General features: G+C 37.7%; 1 protein-coding gene across 9 annotated transcripts in view; it reads right to left on the minus strand.

The window, feature by feature from the left end:
• MLIP (muscular LMNA interacting protein) overlaps positions 1–16374 on the minus strand; it is a 123630-nt gene that overhangs the window by 20517 nt on the left and 86739 nt on the right. For all 9 annotated transcript variants that reach the window (XM_084515313.1, XM_084515308.1, XM_084515311.1 and 6 more), the window contains one exon: positions 11989–12114. In XM_084515313.1, coding sequence (XP_084371439.1) covers positions 11989–12114 — 126 coding nt within the window. The remainder of the gene's footprint in view (positions 1–11988; positions 12115–16374) is intronic.

Genomic DNA, 16374 nt, shown 5'->3' on the forward strand with positions numbered 1-16374 from the left:
GAATGTCAATTCCCACTATGCAACTATTAATCAAATACAAACTCCAGTGAGTAGGAGATTGGATGGTGAAGTAAACACCACTGATTTCATTAAAAAAAAAAAAAAAAAATCCTTTTAAATATTCTGCTTACATGTGAGCCTGAAGACCTGAAAATGATTATGGAAGGCTGACCCTTCCAACATGACAATACTCAGTGATTTCAATAAAACTCCATTTAGGCCCAGGAAAAGCAATGAAATTGGCTTGAGCCCAGACTCATATATTAAAGAAAATTAGTCCTCTGCAAGACTGGTCCTGTGACCTCTTCTCATGTGTCTGATAAGGTACAAAAATGGCCATTTTTTAACATTTCCCATGCCTCTTTAAAAAACATTTTCCTTCCAACCCATTTTCAAGACAGTGTTGCTAAACATTTAAACAACGGGGAGACTTTTGGAGGGACATACATGAACTGTGTACTCATCCCGTGCTGACAGAAACAGAAAAGGGAGTTTGAAAGTCAAGAGGTACAAAGAGGCAGTCTTTCATTATGAGAGCTGCATACCACAGACCCCATCCCCATCCCTGCCTTTTCACTAGGACAGTTCATTGCCTTCTACTTCAAAATGACTACCAGCACCCAAAATCTCTGCCCTGGGCTCTCCGCCCTGACAGATATTTATGGCAGTAGTGCCTTCATGTTCTTCTGAGCTTCTGCAGCTGACCTGATGGCTAGAAAAGAAACAAACATCTCTTTTCTCTTAACAGAGTAGATGGCTCAGGTAGAGCCTGCAGGAGAAGGGACTGGGGCTGATCCCCTTCAAAGGATCAACAATGGGAATTGACACCTGGAAAATGGAAGCTCATGTTCATCAAACCACATGCTGTCCTGATTTCTTCCACCCAACACAGTCCTCTGTTAAAGGCTTAGGGACTGCCAGAGGAATCAAATTTTGAAATCATGGGTCTAAACGGCTCAGGCTCTCTGTCACTACAAGAGTTGCAGTCTCATGCACCTTTCAGAGCTATTTTATTCCAATGAAAGAGAAAAGGAACTTATATATATATATCATATATATATAAAGATCAACTCATGTAACTATTTTATTCTAGAAGATACCATAACAGGACTCCTGTTTGCTTTAATTGGTCTTTTAAGTAAGAGAAAAAGACACAGTCACCCACAGTCCATCATAGTAGTATGTCCAGTGGTAACCGTGTCAAAGTTGTCACTTTTCAAGACCAAGGAGTGTAGAAATCCTGTCAGAGCTATCTTTCAGCTTCATCTGTGTAATTTCATCAGCTATAAAGATGCAGGTACATGGTGGGTCTTCAAACAAAAAGAGCTCGGTGCTGGGTCTAATCTGTCTGAACAACAGCACAGTACCCTTTCAGTACAGCATTTCAGATAGTCAGCTGCTATTATTTTACACCCTGAGACAACAAATGAAATGATACCGATTATAGGAGCTCACCATATCTACCCTCCCTCATACAAGTAGCAGAAGGTTATCATTCTGTTTTGTTGTTGCTGTTTAGTTTAGTTTAGTTTGTTGTTTGTTCTTTTAATAAAAAAAAATAAAAAATAAAAAAAAAAAAATCTGAGCAAATATTTGTATAAGGTAATTTTCAAGTGAAAGTGCAGATGGAAATTTTCAAGTCTACTCACCCTCACATCCTATCCATTGTCAATAGTATATTTACAACATATTTTAAATGTACGAAAGAATTCATTGCAGTGAACTTTGCCCTCTAGTGGAAGATGGAGCAAAATACAACACATTGCTAGCAATACAACTGCTTTCTTAGTACTCTTGGACGGTTCATTGAGATAAAACTTTAATTATGTTTACATACAGAAATTAGACTAATGTGTATATACATCTGGACACGGAGCATGTTTTTACTGGATGGCTGGAGTATCATGCAATCACAGAATATGCTGAGTTGGATGTGACCCACAAGGATCATGGAGTCCAAGTCATGGCAAGTCATGGCTCATATTATCCCTTAACCCAAAGGATGATGACTGGAAAGGGGGGACCCTAAGAAATCTGCAGATACGACAGTCCAGGTTTAGTAGAGAATAAAAATAAATTTCTTAAATATTTATGCCTTTTACATAACAGGTCTAATAAGTTTAAGTTTCAATAGCTGATACGCTGTCTACTGTGCTAAGTTTTCTATTACTATTTGTATTTCTATTATTATTACTATTTCTATTTCTATTTGTAACAAACTAAACTTTTTTTTTTTTTTTTTTTTTTTTTTTTTTTTTTTTTTAATGGATAGCTCAAACCTTTGTGTGGTACAGGAGACAGGGTCACTGCATGTTTTTTATCTACATGTATTGACTCATGTTAAAATCAGTCATGTGAATAACACCAAAATCAAACTTCCTTTGATCACCAAGGAACATTAATGCTGTAGACCAAAACAGAACCATTAAAAATATTTTTAAATGGTGAATAGTTCCTGCTTGTGTAAATACAAATCTGTTTCTATTAAACAAGTCCAATATTAAAATATGATTATTCTGTTTCCTAAACCATTGGGCCACACCCACTTGGAGGGTGACATTAATTTAGAAATGCAATGCTGAAGCTATTTACTAGCATATTTTATTTTCACTAATAATGGTTAATTTTATAGGTTCCCATGGGTTTTCACTAAATCTAAAAGCTAGGAACCTAATTCACTTACATAAGACGGATGATGATTGGAAGTTAATCAGAAGCCCAAATATGTGAACTTTTTTGCATGAATCCTCAGAGCAAGTCAGTGTTAGGGCCTCATCTAAAACACAGAACTCCCAGTTAACTTGCCAACAATAACATAACCATTCAAAATGTCACTGCTACAAAAAAAAAAAAAAAAAAAAAAAAAAAAAAAAAAGTTAAATTAAAGGACCATCTGAGCTTTTCTTTAATAGAATATAGCACTCAGTGAATTATAGGCTATGGATGATTGGATGATGATGCTCAACCCTGGAAAGTTTCAGACTTAAAGAGAGCCCAAGTCCAACATGAAAATGAGAATATATAAATATATTTACTAATATAAAATAAAATAAGAGCTCTTTACAGATATACGAAGCTTACAGAAAAATTCTGTGATATACCTCTGCTAACACTCAGAAATGATCCAAGTATGGGAGACAGTTTATGATGTATGAAGAATGGGAGAAATCAAAGAGATGATGTAACTCTTGGATTTATATTGTACAGGAAGAACCTGTTGACATCAAAGTGGAGTGCCTACATTTATCAATTTGAAAATCTCACAAAGGTTGCTTGGAATGACAAAAGTTAGTTGAGATAAAACTTGCAGATGAATAGGCCTTGTAATGATCCCTGTATGGGTAGAACGCAAATATACAGGCTGAGCTATGACCTCTGCATTCAAAGGAAGAGTTTTGGGGTGCACAGTGCTATGAGAACTCAGAAACAGCAAAAATGTCCATATTTAATAAATTATTCAGCAAGAATATCCCTGTTTGATAAAACTACTAACTTGAAATTAACAACAACAACAACAACAACAAAAAAAAAAAAAAAAAAAAAAAAAAAACAACCAATCTTCGTAGTCTTCAGACAACTCCCTGATTTATTCACCTTCCTATATAAATCTAAAACACTGAGTTTCTAGCAGTGTTTTCATTATCAACAGCTAACACCCATCTTCATTATAAAAATTGGCTTCAGCAGTCTCAAGAGCTGTTTGTTTGTTCATGTAAATGGCCTGCAATGCACCAGGACAGTTATTGAAAAATACTTGATGATAAAATCACTACTGCCTAAATAAACATGTCAGCCCAGCTTTGTAAAAATTAAAACAGAGAACAAAACCCAGCCTAGCAGATGTGAAAAGGTGGTTTTCCCAAGATGACTCAAAGACAGAATGGAAGGGTGTTGTTTTTTTTAATTACTATTGTTATTTTGTGTCCATCCCAATACATGAGTGAAATGGTAAATTTTACTATTAGTCCCACAGGGCAGTAGGGGATAACATGGGACATTCTTTATGTTGTCTATTAAACCAAATTCTGTTTATAATTAATGGGGATAGAAAGACATTTTCAGGTGCTTCCTTCAGATTCTAACTACTGACCAGCACGTGTTTTCTGTGGAGATGCTACTTCTCTCCATAGCTGTCTCATCCCCAAGTGGGCCTTAAACTAGTCATGTGGATTTAACCTTTGTGTTCCCCTGCTGAGGAAACCTTGGTGTAATCTAAAGAAACAACACTTAATGCCTGTGTTTTAAACTCTTATACTCCAAATAAAGTGCACCATACATTTCAGAGTGAAATTATCTCTGCCAGAATGGAGGACTGAGTGTTTGCAGCCATATTCTCTGCTGGAAAAATAGGATATAGACAAGATGTATCCGAGTGGTCCAAACATCATGTCTTCTTTGGGCTTCCATATCTGAAGCTTTTCTGACAGTAGGCTGGGGCTTTCTTGGGATATTATAAGGACTTCATTCCAACAGCTCTTTGAAAATACCTCAGTTAAGATTTAGGGCCCAGTATTTGGCCTTGTAAAGCTTATTAGGTAGCCCTGTCACCCACACACCTTGGTCTCATGACATTTTGTCTAATTCCTTCATTGCTGTTTCAGAGAAGATGGAAATGTCAGTAAGGGTGTGATTCCTGTTGTGCTGGCAAGAGACAACTGCTTTCAGAATGATAGAAAAAGCTACTGGAAAAAGTTCATATTTCTCTCAAGTTAGTCTCCCTTCCCTCAGTCCCCAAGAATACAGATCATTACTTTGGTATGGGTAAATGTTAAAGGACTCGACCATGAGGGATGACAGATTATATCTCCTTCAGAGAAACATCATAAATGAAGAGTGGAGGAGCCCTGTCCTAGCTGGTCTGGAGGAAGTAAACCCCAGCAGAAGTTCATTGAGGGAAGGAAAAGCAGTACTATCTCCAGGGACTGGAGACATGGGCTCTTCTGACAAGCATCTCCCAGACCACCCACTGGCACTGAATCCTAATCACCCAGCTAGATTTTGCCTAGATTTAAAGGCATAAAAGGCTGACAATACTCTTGAGTCACACCACACTTGACGCTCACCTTATTGTACAAAGAGTTGTGACAGTAAGGGCTATAAGGATTCTCATGAATATCACACATGATGGAGGACAAGTGGCTGAAAGGTCCAGGGTTTAAACAGCCAGCAAGGGAGACCCGCAGAGGATGCAAAGGGGACTTATTTGGAGGGATCATTTTAGTAGGATACAGAGGGTGTAGGAGAACAGTCTCCTATAGAGGATAAAAAAAAAAAAAAAAAAAAAAAAAAAAAAAAAAAAAAGGTCAACGGATGCGGAAACTTAGATCAGAGGATGAAAAAAAAAAAAAAAAAAAAAAAAAAAGCTTTGGACAGAAAGCAAAGTGCTTAGACCCTATTTACATTTCTTATGGCTTGATAATTAACTTGGAAAGATAAAGTACCTTCATGCCAATAAAATGGCTCGACACTAAGCACTTTTATTGGCATGTCCATGCCAACCAATACCTACAGACACACACACAGAGAAGTAAAACTGCTGCAGATATCCCATTAAAGCTGTTATGTTTATAATGGGGCCCAGCACATCGCCCTCCTTCAGTTCAGTTAATGTTAAGGTGACAGAAAAGGAAAGCCCAGAAGGATCTTGTGTTAAAATACAATGGACATGCTCTGGGGACGTTTTCTGAGAGCATGTTTTGGTAGTAAAACCAGCCTGAAAACAAATACAAAAGATGCAAAAGAATGCTTGTATTATCTATATACTAACAGGAACACCTCAGGCTTTTTGACAAGTTTTTAACAAGCCTTTCCAGGCATTCAAAAGTTAATCTGGGGAAGATGCTCACACAATGGCATTCACTACTGAAAGCTGTCAACAATAGTGGTTTTGGAAAAAATAAAAATAAAAACGTATGTGCTGTTTGTATGTAAAGCAGATAAAAACCTTTTAAACAAATGATTTTTAAAAGGTTTGGGATAGATGCAGGAAGGTTACTCAGATTTTGGCACCAGTCTTATGCTTAGGTTTTGTCAAGGTCATCGACACAATACATCCTGAAGTCTCACCCATTTGGCTGGCTGAGTCTTCACCAGACTGTGCTGTTATTGTGCCTTTAAACTCCAAATCCAGAAAATTTGTGACAAGAAAATTAGCTCCAGCAGAAGCTAATGTATTGCCCAAATAAAAGAGTGAGCATGAGCAAACGATGGATCAGAGGCCTGGCAGCAATGAGAGTGGTTGGAGGTGACCAGGAAACCATCACTCAGCGTTGACCTTGCCTCCTGGTGCTCCTCTTCAGCATCACCGACTCTACTTCTGTTAATGATGTTTGGCAAACTGGCCTCACAGCTTCATGACAAATATAGCTAACACCTCTTCAGTGCAATCTTGCTCTTCTGTTGCCCAAAGTGCTTTATTTTTAATGACACATGAGTCTGTGCCCATGATTGTTCATTAATATTTAGAAACATATGAATTGTCTAGCATTCATTATGAGCTGTTTTCACATTACTATGTAACAAAAACCCCCAGTTTTCCCAGACAAAAAAAAGATTCAGTTTCTCCAGTTTTAAATTGAAACTTTTTTGAAGCCATCATGTCGGTGCTTCTCACAAATTATATATACTTCTGGGATATTTTTTCTTTTATATTTTATCTCTTTTGAACAAATTTAAGATTACTTGCAAAATTCCTGAAACATTACTGAGATGTACCAGGCACAAGGAAAAATATGATTAATTTCTCATGGTAGGGAAATTACTACCTCCAGTAATGGCACCTAAATATGTGACTAATTTAATTATGTCAGCTTGAAACCACAGCAATATTAATCTCTGTCTATAACAAGCGTTTGACTTTGACATATCTACTGAATAGCACACTATTAGTTACATATTTTTCCTTATGAGGAAAAAAATAAATAGTCAATATAAGATAATATGAGGAAATAAAGCACAACAAAACAAAACAAAACAAAACAAAAAGGACTTTTACTGGCTCACTAGAGTCATTCTATATACAGCATAACTAATACAGATAAAAAGAGCTAGCCATGAACTGTAACTCTACATCCTTTCCAGATGATCTTTACCTTCATACAAATCTCTTTTTGTCTCTTGGTCTCGAAAAATAATGGCACATCATTTCAATATTTTTAACATGAAAGTTCATTCAAAGTAAAACTATGTATTATTTTATCACTTTGCATATCATTCAACATATGTAGAGCAATGTGAAATGAAGATTAATAATGAAAAGAAATATATGTTACTATGGATTATCTGCATGAAAACAGCTGTCTGCTAAAGCAAAAATTATTATTTTTGTTGAACAGGAAATACCTTTTTTCACATGAGAAGTTTTATCAATGAAGTGAAAAATAAACAAGCTATTCTCTGTCATGCAAAAAAACTGTTCAACAGAGGGAGGTGAAGCTGAAGGTCAGCAGTTACAGCTGACTGCATCGTTTTGTCTCAAACCCAATGTCACACACAGGGCTACTAGTACTCAGTGTCACACTGGCAGGCTGGCAGGGAGGGGCAGTATTGTGGAGGTCTAAGAAAAATCACAAGAGAGACATTAATAAATCTGATACTGTCTGGAACCTCAGCTAACCTGTGTCAACAAGGGTATTAGAATGAAAAGGAAAGAAAATGCAGATAGAAGGAACTGTCTGCAGGCTGAACAACCCCAACTCCCTCAGCCTGTCCTCATAGGAGAGGTGCTCCAGCCCTCTGATCATCCTTGTGGCCCTCCTCTGGACTCTCTCCAATACACTCATGTCTTTGTTGTGCTGAACACAGAACTCCAGGTGGTGTCTCACAAGAGAAGAGCAGAGGGGGACAATCGCCTCTCTCATCCTGCTGGCCACATTTCATTTGATGCAGCCCAGAATACGGTTGGTTTTCTGGGCTGCAAGCACACATTGTTCGGTGTCCTCATAAGCTACCAAACCTTTGGTTGGAGATAAACACTGCAATTTTCAAGCAGTTGTGTTGGCACTGAGCCCAGTTTCACAGGCAGTGCTGCAGTCCTGTCACTAGAAGCCATCAGGAGAGCTTTAGAGATACTGAAAGATTGTGAACATCCTCCTGTGGGCACCAAATTCTTCTCCACTCACAAGGAACTTATATCAGCACTATAAACCTACTCTGAGAGGCAATAGCTGAAATCACGACTGTATGCTGTGATGTTCAGCACTGTAGTATTTTCCCCAGATTTGGCTACTCTTGTATTATTATATTAGACCACCTCTAGAATCGTATAACCTTTTCTCACACAAACAAAATCAGTTTCTGTTAAGTCAATGAATCCATCTGAATAAAGGCCTAAGTGGTAATTTTTTCACAACAAAGATGTCTTAATATATATTTACTTATATTTCTTCATGTCCAAAGAAGAGCAACAAAGCTGGTAAAGGGTCTAGAGAGCAAGTCTTACAAGGAGTGGCTGAGGGAACTGGAGTTGTTTAGCCTGGAGAAAAGGAGGCTCAGGGGAGATAATATCACACTCTACAATTGCCTTAAAGGAAGTTATAGTGAGGTGGGGATAGGGCTCTTCTCCCAAGCAATAGGGCTCTTCTCCCAAGTGATAAGATGAGGGGAAATGGCTTCAAGTTGTGCCAGGGGAGGTTTAAGTTGGATATTAGGAAAAATTTCTTCACCAAAAGGGTTTGTGCAGCATTGGAACAGACTGCCCAGGAAGGTGATTGAGTCACCGTCACTGGAGGTCTTCAAGAAATGTGTAGATGTTAAACTTAGTAGCATGGTTTAGTGGTGAACTTGTCAGTGCTTGATTAAAGGTTGGACTTGATGGTCTTAGAGGTCTTTTTCAACCTGAATGATTCTGTGATTCTCTGATATATAAATATAAAAAATAATTTTGACTTGAACAACCACATGTATTCATTTACCACATTTAATCATGCATCACACCCTCAGTCCTTCAGTAATACAATCCTTAAGTAATTTATACCATACACACTTAGCAATTCAAGATCTGCAAAACATCATATATATATATATTATTGTTTTCCATATATACAATAGCTCTGAAAAGTTGCAGACCTGGGACTTTGTAGTTCTGTTTTCAAATCAGGTTAGCCATGCCTGGATACCTAGTGTCCAAAAACCATTTCCCAAAATGACAGAAATTGATTGGCCTCCAAGATTATCTTCAAATGTCGGAAAGCATACAAGTAGGGCAATAACACCAGATCTGTCTTTGTCTACAGATACAAAGTTTGGTGATTGAGTCATTCCTTCATCAGTGAAACTGCAGGCTGCAGAATCAGTGCCCAGCCCTAATGAAGGGAGATCTGAACTGATTGTTTTTGCAGCAGTTGCCTGCTGAGATGTCCTAGGCCAAAAGTTCTTTAGCAGAAACTCCTGATCATCTCTCCTTTTCTCTCACCCCAGTGGAATGGCACCGTGCTTTTGGTATCAGAAGGCTTTCAGTAAGTTCCAGCATGAGAAGCTCACTGTAAACTCACCTGTCATCTCTGAAGTGAAGCGAATATTCACTGCAAACCTCAAAAGCTCAGAGACAAATCATAAATGTTTTATATTTTTTTTTTCTTCTGCTTTTATAAGAAGCAAAAATGGCATGAAAATCTCTGAGTCTGAACAAGAGGTTTACAGCCTAAAAAGACTGAAATGATTTCCTAACCCTGACCTCTCCTCCTTCGCTGTTCAGGCACATTATTCCCAAATGACAAATTTCTAATTGTTATTTAACTGAAGCAGCTGAGGTGCATTCATTAATCCATGGACTCGTTAACATATGTGGATGGAAAGCAAAAATTTAAAACAAGCAAAAGTGTTCAAGACTGTGTCCATCCCCTAAGAGTGAATAGTGGGTAAAGATCCATGAAATGGCTGAGCCAGACTGACCACTCTCTGCTCCCAGGAGTGGTGGCCTTGTTTCCAACCCTTCCTTGTCCTTCCTGAGCTTGGAAGAACACTTTCCCAAGCTACCTCACTTGTTCATATGACCAGTCAGAAAAAATTCTCAACCCCCTTACCAACCACGCCAAGAGAAAACACTTTTTGGTTTGGGTTGTCGGTTTGTTTGATTGATTGTTTGTTTGTTTGTTTTTGCTGTGTTAATTTACTACCATGTTACAATGATGACTTAGAATCATAGAATCACAGAATTATTGATGTTGGAAAAGACCTCTAAGATCATCATGTCTAACTATTAACCTGGCACTGCCAAGTCCACCTAAATTTAGCTCCCAGGACACAGACCAGTCAAAGTGAGGGATTTGAGAAGAAGGAAACCTTTCTGTCAGGAGCAGGGAGGGAGCTGGAGGGGCAGATTTGCCTCTCTGGAGGGCAGTGAGCTGTCAGGGGGCTTGTCCCATCTGGGGAGACTTCCTTCTCTGCAAATATTATGACTTGTACCTTTAGGTCTTGACATGTAAGTAAGATATTTGTATTGTTGGAATCAAAATAAGTTGATGAGATTCAAGGTTTAAAAAAAAAAAAAAAAAAAAAAAAAACACAACAACAAAAAACTAATTATTGCAATTATTAAAAACCTTGCTACTTACATTACTTGGTATTTAAAGAGTAACTAGAAAATTTTTGGCATTATGTACAAAGATCTTCAGCACTCCAAAAGAGCTCTTACCAAAAAGCCACCAAAAATCTTATTGTTACTACAAACGAACCTTAAATGTTGGGTGTTTTATCTCCCACTTATTCCTGCTTATTCTGGCTGCAAATACAACCTGTAGTTAGAAGTGTGATTTTATATTTTACAGAAACTCTACATTCTATAGAAACTTATAGAAGAGGAAACATTCTGATTCCACCCATATATGTTGCTGAAACCCACTGATGCTAAAGATTAATCTTCCCCTGTTTATAATGCTGCAGTACTCCTGAGAAATGTCAGGATTGTCCTACAGCAAGTCAGTTATGAGGAGGGATATAAATAACTAAAATGAAAATCTTTAAAAATTTCAGTAACAAAATGAGAAAAAGAGGGCTGCCATTGCTGAATTCTCTCTCTAAGGTGACGGGAGAGGCACAGAAGTAAGAAAAATTCAATAAGTTTTTTAACTAAAAACTAATTTTAACTAATAATTATTTTATTCACATTGTGTCTGGCAAGAAGACTATTGTTTCATTTTACTACTTTACAGAGAGAAAATTCAGAGCATACTGGATAGTTTAATAATAAACTCCTACACAGACATTCAAATTATATTTGTGTTAAGGTTTAATTCACAATAATGCACACAAACACCAGTGCAAGAGAAAAGGCCAACAGAACCATTTATCTGTGATTACTCAGAGGTAATGTCTCATAGAAGTATGGAAATTTCAAGATGCATTTTTGCAAAGGGATCTTATGGCTTTATGCAGAGGTTGTGGGAGAAGAAAACACTTCTGTTGCCCCAAGGGCTGCCCCTTAGTACCCCCTCATGTGCAGTTCCCAAAGCTCTGGAGAGACCTGAATACAGACCTGGGGGACCTGCACATTGAAGAATTATATGGGAAGTCATTGGGGCTCCTCAGTAGTCTCCCTTGGGGAGAAAAGAGTGAACTTTGCTCAGTCCTTGCTGTCCTCAGTTCAGTTTGGAGAGGATTCAAGTCTAGACCCCAAATGAAACAAGCACATTCTTATGGATCCAATCCAGACACCTACTTTACAGGCTTGCACAGAATTTCTACTTTTTTTCTACTTTATTTTGTAATAATAGCCTTCCCTATGGATATCATTAAAAGGCATCCTCTTCAACTTATGTTTTCTCAGATCACCAAAAAGATGTCCCTGTTGAAAGCCTAGATGCCCCTGTCCAGCCTGGAGATACTCCTCCAGGAGCCAGGCACCTTTCAGTGAAGCATCTGCTCTGTATTTTCTTTACAATTAACCTTGAAAAACAAGAGACCTGAATGAAACAAGGATCTAAGTCCATTCCATCAGGTTTGCAGAAAACAGCTAAGACAACAAAATCCTTCAGAGTGAGAATTACTTACCTGCTCAATATCTTGATCACTGATTTCCTCAAGGTACTTTTTGAAAGGGTTGGGTTGATAGGGCTCCTCCTTTTGCTGTGCACTCTTTGCTTTCACCAGCACAGGACGAATGACACCAGGTTTTGTCTTGACAAAGTGATAGAAAAAATAATAAAATAAAATACTTTATATTATACGGAATATTTGTTAGACAAGTCAATTCCACTGAGGCTGTACTGACTAGATTATTTTTTTACATTTTATTAATAACATATCTCATCACCAGAATTATTCAGGTTTCATGCTACCTGGCCTACTTTAAATACAGACCACAGACAAAAACAGCAAGAGCTGCTCTTATGCACAGAACCTTATCACTGACATCTGTTTGTCACTGCCACAAAAATAGACACTGGGCTGTCAAACTATTGTCTGTAGGTTTTGCTGGCTATTTTGGCTGGCTGTTCAGCTGCATCTTGATATGTTCATCAAGTCACAGTTTATGCACAGCCACACACCTGCTTTCGTGCTGCAAACTCCTACCTGGGCTCTTCAAAATGGTAACTGCAAAGCAAGGAAAAGTAATGTGTGATGCCGTTAACATACGCTCAGGTAGCAATATTTCAGGGGAAACTATTTCTGGGGAAAAATACTAGTGATTGTACACTGCATTTTCACAGTATCTTTAAGAGTTCACTTGGAAAAGTACAAGCTAAGAGAATTTAATCAGTATGGATGTGTGACACACCTCATTTCAGACAAATCTGATTATTTAGTCAAGAAAAGAATTCTTGGTTAACCATCAGCTAACCAAAAAAAAAAAAAAAAAAAAAAAAAAATTAACTTGTCAATTTAGTATATCTGTGATTTACAGAATTCTTAAAGTCTGACGGGATGGATTATGGCATAAACAGGGGCTAGGGAATAATTTTAAAATAGAACTTGTTCAGTAAGCAAAGAAAAGGAGAAAAAATGTGCATTCTCTCTGGTATTTGGTACATACTGAAGTACTGTGAGGCTCTGTAATTGAATCTAAACTTCCAAATAACTCAGTTATATTCTTCCCTGTATGACTACACCATAGAAAACAGGGACTGGCACTACTGATGTAGATAACAGGACTGCTGCTGAGCTCCTTCTGTAGTTGCAGCCCAGAAAGGCTGCTTGCCCAGCTGGGACTGAGACATAGGCATTGTCGCAGCCCCCCATCCTCAGCACCTAGCAGCATATAAAGACGCAGAGAAGAAGCTTCATTCACTAATAGATTTATTTATGAGATTAGCAAGTGTACATTTAGTAACACCTTGCTGCCTGCTTTCAAGGGCAATACACTTATGTCTGGGGGAAAAAAAAAAAAAAAAGAGATGCCTACAGAACAATTTAGGCATAGGACAAATGAGCTTACACATATCACATCACAATTTATACAAAGGGAGTTGGAAAAAAAAAATGACCTTATTCAGCATTAAGCAACCCAGCCATACATTCCTGCCTCTTTGCTTACACTGGCAGTAGGGCTTATGCACAACCATCTGGATGGAAACCTTTTTCTTTGCTAGCTGGGTGTTTGGTTGGATCAGCTATCTGCTCCGGCCACAGTCCAGCACTGCTTTCTCACCAGAGCTACACAACAAGACTCCAGAAGAAAAAGCAGCCTGGGAAGAGCTTGAGGAAGGTATCTCCTTGCTGTGTTGGTGTGAATGTTATTAGCACAAGCCCAGCAGCAAAAGTGAACCTGAAAATATAGTGGAAAATGTAAAGCTGATGCAACTGAAGTGTTTTGAACAGAGCTATGAAACTAAGCTTAAAATGAGTCAGCTGAGATTGCTGGGTGTATCATGCAAGTATGGATAACCTTGAAATAAAATCTGCAGGCATCCAGAAAGAATAGAGCAAGAGGGGTGACCGTGGGAGACAGAGGGTGCAAGAGGCAGGGAATGTCCCCATATCTTGTACTTGTACCCCTGCCCTGGGAAAGAAATGCAGAGCAGTGCTAGGGGCTGAGTGGAAGAAGACAGAGGCAGGGAAGAGCACAATGTCTGGAAACAGTGAGGCCCAGGCAGAAAATAAGCTTCCCTTAATTTTGTGCTATGTCACCTCCCTCCTTACAACAGGCTGGGGCCCTTTCACTTGCCTCATCAAATACAAAGAAACATATTTGACTGAAAACAAAAAATAAGCCATGAGGTGACATTAGTTGTTTTTTTTTAGACAATCCTTTATGGTCAGGAGATCAGATCTCCTTGACAGAAATTGTACTAACTCAACACCCAACTCAAAACACAGCTGCTATCTTCTTCCTAGCCTGGGGCTCTGATGTAAACAATCAAACCCTATGAACACTTTTCTGGCTTAAGGTTTTCCATTGTATCAGAGTTCTGATTCCGTGTCTAATACTCACCCTTCTTCTCACTCCCTCACTATTTATCAACCTACTCTAATTTCCATCCTATTTACTCTGTCAGCCTTGAACATGTTTTATCTAGTGTTCTTTACAACTACCTTAGTATCTATTTCAACATACCATCAAAGTTCTTTCTTAGAAAGAGCAAAACCAAAGGTAAGAGAGGAGTACTAAAGATCCTCTCTAGTATGAAACTGGAGAAAATGTCTTATCAACATCGTATAATACTAGAATGTCTTATCAACAACTTATGAACATTAATATTATGACTATTTCTTTGTAGTATTCACCATAAACTCCATTTGATATTTTTCCCCTCCAAAATTTCTGAGAAGAGTTTGCAAAAATTGGAAGACTCCTGGCTTCCAATGCAAAAGTAAACATAAAAATAAATGGGAAGCAACATTTGTTACCAAGTCATCATTATGCAGGAAAGGACCTGTGGCCTTCTAACACTCCTTTGTACCATGTAACCATGCAATTAAAAGCCCATTGAGGTACCTGCAATCATCAAGGATAAGCTACTCTCCTTATGTAGGAAACCTCTTCCAAAAGCACACTGTAGAAATGCTTTTAAGGAAGCATTTTCTAAACATCATTGTGCACTCAAGTGCTTAGTGAGTCATATGTTTATGCCTGACTCAACTGAAAGAGTGGAAGGTATCAGACAGCAACAAGAATTTGAAATGCTTTATTAGTTACCTGGCAAGCTGGACAAAATCATTGCTCCATATGTAAAAGCTTGAACTCTTTTTTTTATAGGGAGGTTGCAACTGACCCTGCTGAGAATCAAGCTAAAGCTTAATTTTGTGAAGGAAGGTGTTGGCCATCCTACAACAGCACTGAAAAATGGTAAAATAAATAATAATAAAAAAAAAACGTTACTGTTACTGTAGTGAAGAACTACCATCCTATGGCTGTGGCCTTGTTATCAAAATGCACCAAGAGGTAAGAGGAAAGATTCTCAGTCTAGAGCTGACCCTTAATCAGTCATATTGCATCCTCCATGAAGGCCCTTCACAGAGCATAATATTTAGTGCATAATCCAGCCATGGATTCTTTCAGCAAAAGACACTTAGGAAAGGAAACTAATGTGGAGTAAAAGCGAATATATCCTATGGACCAGTTAGAAGATAGCAAGAAATATATTGGAATGAATGTTTAAATTTAACAGTGGAGAAAATTCACAAATGGAGCTCCTTGGATAAGGGAGCTGTCACATGTTCTGGGCTTTGAATTATAAATACAGATCAGCCAGAAAAGAGTGGATAGTAAGGTGACAATGTTTTCTGATAATACTGAATCACTCATGGAGGTAAAAACAAAATTGCAGTGAAAAGAGTTGCAGATAGGTCTTATGACACTGAACGACTAAATGATAAAAAGACAGGTGAAACTTAATTGAATTCAACATTGATTCATAGAAGAAAAATAAAATACATCCTAAATTTACACATAAACTAGTAAGCTCAGAAACTACCTCTTTCTACTCAGAAAATATATCTTGGATTTGTTGTATACAGTTCTATGCAAACATTGTCTTATGACTCGATATGAGTAAGAAGAACTAAATAAATTACTAGGAGTCATTAAGAAAGAAATAGAAATAACAGCAATGAAACGTATCACATTTTTGTGTAAATAGGAAATGCAGTGTTCAGAGCTAGACAAGAGCAGTTTATGGTTTTAGTCTTCCAATTAAAGAAAAAAAAATGAAAAAGTTATGGAAAAGTACATCAAGGATCATCTGGATGGACAACATCAATAATTCTCAGAGTGATTAAGCAATTTTGAGTTTTCTGTATGGAAAATAAGTGACAGTGTAGTTAAATTAACATCTAGAAAATCATAAATAATATTTAGAAAGTACAGAAATACAATTATTTTCTGTTTCATTGCAAGAACATCAAGCACTATCTTTAAAACAAATAAAGTACTATTTCACACAATGCATAATTAAAAAATAAAGTTTTGCTATAGAATGTTGTAGAGACCTAAATATA

This window comes from Aythya ferina (genome assembly GCF_964211825.1).
Source record: "Aythya ferina genome assembly, chromosome: 3".
NCBI classification, from domain to species: domain Eukaryota; kingdom Metazoa; phylum Chordata; class Aves; order Anseriformes; family Anatidae; genus Aythya; species Aythya ferina.